At 38.4% G+C, this 8,535-nt stretch overlaps 2 protein-coding genes across 2 annotated transcripts in view; both read left to right on the top strand.

Moving 5' to 3' along the window:
* Positions 1-1,242, top strand: part of LOC107556256 (ankyrin repeat domain-containing protein 34C-like) — a 3,667-nt gene extending 2,425 nt beyond the window's left edge. Inside the window, exon 2 of the mRNA XM_016239321.1 lies at positions 1-1,242. This exon is cut by the window's left edge and continues 385 nt beyond it. Coding sequence (XP_016094807.1) covers positions 1-1,242 — 1,242 coding nt within the window.
* Positions 1,243-5,718: 4,476 nt separating this feature from the next.
* The window catches only part of idh2 (isocitrate dehydrogenase (NADP(+)) 2), an 18,422-nt gene continuing 15,605 nt past the window's right edge, over positions 5,719-8,535 (top strand). The window contains exon 1 of the mRNA XM_016239322.1: positions 5,719-5,921. Coding sequence (XP_016094808.1) covers positions 5,729-5,921 — 193 coding nt within the window. The 5' untranslated portion in view covers positions 5,719-5,728. The remainder of the gene's footprint in view (positions 5,922-8,535) is intronic.

Genomic DNA, 8,535 nt, shown 5'->3' on the forward strand with positions numbered 1-8,535 from the left:
TCTTCTGCTTTAGTCTACGCTGTCAATGCAGATGATAAAGAAACCCTAAAAGTTCTCCTTGATGCCTGCAAAGCCAAAGGCAAGGAGGTCATCATCATTACCACTGACAAATCGTCATCTGGAACCAAAACAACCAAGCAGTACCTGAATGTCCCTCCTTCTCCAGAGTTGGATGAGAGGACCTCTCCAGCACCATGTGCCTCACCATCAGAGATAGACCTTCACGCATCGCCATCTCCCAGCAAAGAGGAGGAGAAAGACACTGTATTCAATTTTCAAACAAAATTTAAGTCAGCCTCAAACACAGCAGCCAAACTTCAAAATGGACTTACTTCCCCTAGTAAGAAGCCAGTGAACCCCAAGAGGGCTCGTCTACCCCAGTTGAAGCGTCTACAGTCAGAGCCTTGGGGTCTGATTGCCCCCTCCGTCTTGGCGGCGGCAAATGAAGAAAGCAAGAGAGCCAACTCGGACGAAGATGTTGTCGCAGGTGTCAACGGACTGAGTCTGTCCAAAAGAGGCACTTTGTCCCGGCATAACAGCGTGGATGGAAAAGATATCTTGTTTCCAATGGTGGGAGATCAGACCACAAAAATCTCACCAACTTCATCCCTTCCGACATCTTCCAAAGCCTCCTATGAGAGATCGCTGGCACAGCACCAGCCCCTAGCACGACGTAGCACTGTCCCCACGGAGCAGGAGGGCTCTGGAGGAAACCTGGGGCCAGTTAGCCTCAGAGACACAGTGCACCGGAGGAGACTGGGGAACGAACACTATGACTCAGACTCCCAGCTGTATTCAGATTCCAGCATGCTAGACTCTCCTAAGGCACCTCTGGAAAGGAGGAGGCTCAATACATCCCCTCTTGCTATGCTAACAGGCTCACGAGAGTCCTTGGACAGCAATCCCAGTACGTCTTCACCTAGCACAGCCAGATGCAGAGCACCTGGCCTACTGGAGCGGCGAGGCTCTGGAACATTATTGCTGGACTATATATCCCACACCCGCCCAGGTCACCTTCCCCCATTAAACGTCAACCCTAACCCTCCGATTCCAGATATAGGGGCAAGCAGCAAACCCTCATCCCCACTTGTAGCAGGTATCAGACCAATAGCTCCTGTAGCACCCAACTCACCAAAGAGAGGCAACCTCAGGACGAAGAAGAAGCTAGTGAGAAGGCACTCTATGCAAGTGGAACAGATGAAGCAGCTTTCAAACTTTGAAGAGCTCAATCATCAATCATGAAACTCAGTCTATTTGGATAATGTTGACGCTTAGGCAGGTGGAAAACAGGTGGTACCTGTAATACAATTTTAGGTAGTTAGCATTGAATGTAGCCATTTAGGGCAAAGGGATATCCTGATTATAAAGCTGGAAGTCCTGCAAGAAAAGCAAATATGGTTGAGAACTGTAGCAAGAAAGATGAGATGCAAGATAATTTTTTCTCTTATCACTATACATACAATATGTTAGCTTTTTAATGTTGATGTTAATAATGCCTCTGTGCAGATGTATCATTACTTGCATATCTTATCTAGATTCTGTAAGAAATACTGACCATCTGTGAGTTAATTATAGGGGAATATGTATTTTGTAATTGATTACATCCTACATCAGTTGCAATAATACATGCAACATTGCAAGTTTAATTATTACTTACTCCTTAAAGCAAAGATGATTCATATAGTCGTAAGGCCCTTAGTTAACCTTGCTGGGTTGACAGTCTCTACATATATAAAGTGTCAGTTCGTTCCACGAAGAGATTGAATGTTTGTAGCTAATTAGTGTATAGTGCCTTTGAGGGAGAGTAAAAGGTGTTCTGCATCACAAGATTACTTTTAATAAAATATTATTAAGCAGCATTTGAATCACAATATTAGAATCAGTATGCTGCAAGTAAGAAATCACATGACATGAAGTATAATGATGACAACAAAAATGGCTAAGTAATACTTCGATCACAGCCTATCATAAGATATTTAGATAAAGTCTGTAGCGGAACATGCCTTGTGATAAACCAATGACTATTGTACAGACAAATGTGAACGTAGGTATATCCATTTGTCAGCCAATGTTATGTGGTAGAACTAATGTGCCCATGTTACTTTTTGTGCAAATGCAAAGTGCTTCAGATTCATTGATGCTACAATGTTTAAGAGCCACTTGACTGCATAAGGCTGTCAAATAATAAATGTTCTGTAGTACTAGAGTTAGCTGGCTAACTCCTCACTCATTTCCCCTGAATTAAGACATTAAACATAAACAATCAACAGATGCATTTAGACTTGGTCTGTGATTATTAAATACGCATATGACATAAATATATGGGTCAATAATAATAATTATATTAATAATAATAACAATTTATAATTCATAACTGCTGGCACTCGTGCAATTCAATAGTAAAAAAATTTTTTTTAAAGTTACAAATTATTAATGAGCCCCAAATGAGACCATGTGAAAAGGTTTTATCACAACTGTCTTATATTAAAACTGTGAGGCATACTATTTGTTGCGCTCATGTTTACATTGTTTGATGCATAGTATTTTTGTATGTAGTTTCTTGTATATTTTGAATAAATGTCTGTAACAATCTGTACAATCATACTGGTCTTTCGAATCTCAAAGTCTGACATTTCAAATGACCGTGAAAGCACCTGTTATGTTGAGCAGGACAGACCCATCGTTGCAGCATTCAGATCCCTAGTCTCCAGTCTGTGTCATTCTTCTGCCCCTAAAGGACCTACTGGTTTAGATTAGAAGTCTCTGTGGTCATAAAAAGTAAAAATTTGTAGGTTAAATTGATTGTATATTTCAGGGGTGCAACAATGCAGACATCTCGTGAGACGACACCCTTACCTGTACTAGTTTCTTTTTCCAGATCTAAACCACTGTAGAGTGTAAAGTACATTAAGGGATTGTAGAAGATCCTCTTCCAAAGGTAGGCCTATAGTTTGGGCTATACGTATTTGTTCAATAGTGAATGAATGATATTAGGATGAAAACTTCACATGGAAAGCTAGAATGGGTGTTGCAAAAACAAATAAAATCTGATGTCTTTAGCTGTCATCTTGAACCAAGACATGTTCACCGACAGAATTGTCACTCACTAGCTCGTTTATTTTTTGCTTGTTTTTCACATACTTTTCTGTAAACTCTGTTTATTCTGAGTGTTGTGTGTTAAAATCCCTGGATAACCTATGGTATAAGGTTTAGCATTTACTATATTTATGTTATGAGTAATTGTTGACTAAGCTGCCTCCTTGGTTGTTCAAAGTACTCCTAAAGCAGTAATTCCATAAATAGGTTGTTGTAAAATAACTTAATAACTGTTGTTTATTTACACTGGGATGTTATAAACCACGATAAAGAGATGTTTGTTATGGGTGATAAAATGACTTCCCTCAATACAAATAATCTAGCACAGACAACTCACAATACTGAATGTGTAACATACTACAAGAGAACTGAAAATAATCATTGTAGGTGTATGAAAAATTTAATAATGAGCTCTTACTGACCCCTGGTGGACATACAGTTTTAGCATCTTTCCTCTAAATGGATAATAAATAAAATGCAAATAAGATTATATGATAATCTGAATGTGACACAGATTAGACATTTTCTCTTTCTATAAAAACTCATTTGAAACAAAGAAATGCTAGACTACATATTAAACTTTGTACTGTATATTGTCATGGTGAACATATATTATACTATTTTAACTATCTACACTATTTTAGTAATCCTCTCTAAACTAAAGCTTTCAGAAATGCAAGTGCAAACCAAATTTAATTATATTATACTTACTTAGTTACATTAAGTCTCCACCAGATGTCACTATACAAAATGTATATAATAATAATAATAATTATTATTATTATTTATATTATTTACATTATTATTAAAACACTATTTAAACATAGTGTTCACTTAAGGCAGTATATAAACCTAAAATAATCAATACAAAAATATTTTATTATCATTATTACTATAAAATATAGTCTGATGAAGACTGTTGTTTCTTTTGGTACATTGTTATCTCTGCCCTAAACTGTCATTATAACCACGAGACAGAATGTTCTCATCAGTACCACGCTGTTCTGTTCATAATTATTAGTACAGAGCAGTAATTCAATGTTGGTGAACCAGTTCCAGCTGTGAAAATAATTGATTTTTTTTTGCCTTTGACCTATGCAGAGTGAGTACTGTAAGCATGCAACACTGTAGAGTAAACAGTTCACAGTGAACTACACACGTTTCAGACCTCTAAATGATAACAGAGGTCATGTTGACATGTAGGTCAGTGGAGCAATATTTGCATGCTGAATTTTAGAATGAAATAGCCTAGACTTGATAACATGACAACAAGACAAGCTATGGAATTTCCAACTCAATCTGTTTCCTTGTCAGAATCATGTGAAGTATTTGAGGAATTTAAATTTGAACTTTTTTTTCTAAGACTTTGAATAGAATAAACTGTGAAATGGTGAGCTTTTTTTTTGTCACAGAGCCAGAGTACATTGATACCGTCAACGCTGTCTAATTTCAACAAGTATTGGGAGTGTGAATAAATAAGTGTGTGCCATCTTAAATATCTTACTTTTTATTATATGCATATTATTGCATATTTTCTTTATGATACATTAACAATTAGGCCTAAGTTACCAATAACACTTGATATGAAACTGAACATAAAGCGTATAATAGTATGTGTCAACAACACTGTTATGTAATATAATTTTAAAGGATACAAGCACTCAACCTTCAACGACTCAGACACTCCAGCTTTTGCACCTTGAAGTGACCTGCAGTAGTTCTACGACGCATGCGCACAATCAGACTGCGCACATCCCATTCTTTCACTCAGTATGGTAACCCAACCCTTCTAAAATTAGGTCACAGAGCCAGAGTACATTGATACCGTCAACGCTGTCTAATTTCAACAAGTATTGGGAGTGTGGATAAATAAGTGTGTGCCATCTTAAATATCTTACTTTTTATTATATGCATATTATTGCATATTTTCTTTATGATACATTAACAATTAGGCCTAAGTTACCAATAACACTTGATATGAAACTGAACATAAAGCGTATAATAGTATGTGTCAACAACACTGTTATGTAATATAATTTTAAAGGATACAAGCACTCAACCTTCAACGACTCAGACACTCCAGCTTTTGCACCTTGAAGTGACCTGCAGTAGTTCTACGACGCATGCGCACAATCAGACTGCGCACATCCCATTCTTTCACTCAGTATGGTAACCCAACCCTTCTAAAATTAGCGGGCTGCTCAGCAACCAGACAACGGAATGTGAAGAAGGTATCTGCCTGTTCTGTGTCGTTCAGAAAGTCTGTTAGCCTACCAATGTCAAAATCACAAATAAAACACTACCAACTGTTACATACTGACATTCTATGAACGTAATTCTGAAATTGAAAGTATATTCTTATTTATTTAAAAAAATACATAAATGAAAATGGGGACATTCAACAAAAATAAAAAAATCGGAAATATATAACCCCGGACGCCCGTGAAGGGTTAACTGAAAATGAAAGGAAACGTGCAAACGGTGCGTTATCAAAAGTCACCAGGTGGAACATCGATGTGTTGCTTATTCAAATATGATTGGCCATCGACTGCATCGATGATTTTTAGTCCTGACCCCGTGTAATTGTGACGTCGGCTCCGAGACGGAGGCGGAGAAAAGCTACTATTGCTGTATGCTCCTATTCATTCGACCCTTCCTTCGACCGGAGTTAAGTCGGACGGCAACCTCTAGTGTTTTCGGCGAGAAAAAAAACATGGCAGGTTACTTGAAGGTCCTCAGCTCTCTCACTAGGTCCGCGGCCACTCTATCCAAATCCCCCGCCGTTCTTGCTCCAGCGTCTTGCCAGAGTTTGCAACAGAGGAACTGTGAGTTTTCCGCTTCCACAATTGTCTATAAATGTGTCAGTACAAAGCCGCATTAGCCGGCGCTTTAACACCGGTTAATGCTTCTCTGAGACGATGTGCTTTTACATTTAAAACTCCTTTCAGCCCTGCCACATAGGCCTACCTCATGTTTGTGTCGGGAAACGCCGGTTGCGGACTGTCGTGTTTCTTTCATTTCGCCAGCTTGCATAGTTCCATCTCTTCGCGGCTTCAGTTGCGCCACAGCGGAACGCTACTTTCTCGGTGACGCTGTACGTGCAGCGGGAATCGCGCGCGCGGCCGCATAGGCAGAAGTCGCGCTCCTTTGTTCGCTTATAAGATGTCTTTTTAAAAAAGAGCTACGTGAACGATATATTAGCTTCATTTAAAACATTGTGTTTAAGATGCCGTTTCTTAAAGGCAAACCCTGTCTTCATAACAACCGTTGCACGTTTGAGCAATTTGACGGCGTCGTTTGAGTGTATTTTTGGCGTGTGAATCGCCCGGATGGGCTGCACACAAGGACTGCGGAGTGACTTATGAAACCATTCGCGCCGAAAATACTCCTGCAAATGTAATTATAACCCTGTAACCGAACAGCTTTGTGATGTAAAATAATCCGGTAACCAGGCATATGAGTGTTCATGTGGGGTTTTGTCTCTTTTGCTTGTTCTGTGGTATGAAATCATTTCAAGGTCAGCCGGCCTGGCCAGCACGTCTTATTTTACTATTGACTGAGTGCAGACTATGAAAATTAAGATGTAAATGACCAACAAGCACTTTGTCGGTTTAATGATATTTGATACATGATATTTGCCTGCTATACCATAGCACATAATATTTTCACCCTAGTTTTATATGCCCTATTTGTTATAGAGGCTGCATTGATTTAAATGTCTTGTTTGATGCAGCAACTGAGCTAACGTTTGGATCTACTGATAGATTGTAGCTTATCTTTTGAAACATGCATCTTAGGGTGTTACTTTGAAACGAGGGACAAATGAAGGGCAGAACTTTCCGCACAACTGTGAATGAATTAGTGTCATGTCCTGACAGACACTAGCTGTCCTGTGCTAGGTAATCAGTTGTCATGGAGGATTGTCCAAATGTTGGTGGTTTACTTGGTGTACACCAGCCCTCGTGTCCTCCGGGTCACCTTTACACTTTACTCTGAATGGGTTAGTCCTAATTAACACCAGTACTCATGCATCACATCCAAATGATTGCATGTGATGATAGAACCAAGCTTTTGCACTTGTATGGAGCTTATAAAATGACAAACCTATTTGAATTGTGTAAATTTGAATTATTGACAAGTGTCATTTAACAAAACTGAATTTTATGTGGCATTTAACATAGTTCTGAAATAGATTTTTTTCAACTCGAATATTTAACATTTGAAATTTAACACACGAGAGAGCGCGGGAGGGGAGGGGGGGTCACATCACAGTGGAGTCAGCTGTCTTAACCATGGCTTGTGTACTGCAAACACATACCAGCTTCATCACTATATCTGTCACGCGACTGTGTTCCCCTTTCGGGCTCTGTCTTTACATTTAATTTGAAAGATGAAGCTCGCAATTATGGTAAGGGGCGTTACATTTCCGACGAGTGCTTGCGGTGTTCGGCCAATCACAATGCACTGGGTCAGCTGGCCAATCAGAGCAGACTGAAACGAAGCGTTTGAGAGAGGCGGGGCATAGAGGACCTACAATAATGTACAGTATTTGAAAAATAATGTGTTTTTTTGAACATTAAAGCATGTCAACATATTCTGTTACACCAAATACACAAAATAATGATCTGGTCTCAGGACAGACATTGCCATAGTTACAAACAACAAGGTCACATTTGATTTTTACTAAAGATAAACAAAACATAATGGAAATTCAGTATATGTGTTATTTGCTATTTATCATTTCATGGGACTTTGACTAGATTAGTTTTGTATCAGACACAGTTAACAATGACATTTTACACGTAGCCTAATTGTATTTTTACTAGGGGTACTCTGATCAGGATTTTTGAGGCCGATCTCAGAAAGCAGTATCTGCCGATACCAATACCGATCTTTTTAAAGCCTTCTTTTTTAAAAAATAATTGATAACTATTTATAGTGATACTCCAATCAGGATTTTTAGACATTTATTCAGGGCCTGAATTTCATGTTTGAAAATGGGGGGAATTCCCCTCTTAGGTGTCTCTTGTGAGAGGGGAAGCAGCACGGACTGTGCTTTCACACAGGAGTCCACTACTGATCCGTGGCTGTTTACCACAAACACAACATTTATACATTATTTTTGATTTCAAATCCAAACATTGTCACTAAAAATGCTTTTTTAGCATTGCAATTCTTTTTTTACACAGTACAGTAATACAATCATTCACAGACATGTTTAAACAATAAATATAAGCAACACATTCAGTACTTTTTACTTTTGCATTTACTTTTCTATTTATATATTAAGTTGCTCAAGCAAGTGGCAAAACATTTAAACTACTTTTCTTACGTTATCACAAACTTACCATTGACAGAAATAGTCAGCTCTACTGCCTTTCCTTTTGCATTTAAATCTTTATTACAAGCAATCCTGCGGTTCATAAAGAACTTTGTTTT

Source organism: Sinocyclocheilus grahami, unplaced genomic scaffold, assembly GCF_001515645.1.
Source record: "Sinocyclocheilus grahami isolate Dianchi unplaced genomic scaffold, SAMN03320097.WGS_v1.1 scaffold562.1, whole genome shotgun sequence".
NCBI classification, from domain to species: domain Eukaryota; kingdom Metazoa; phylum Chordata; class Actinopteri; order Cypriniformes; family Cyprinidae; genus Sinocyclocheilus; species Sinocyclocheilus grahami.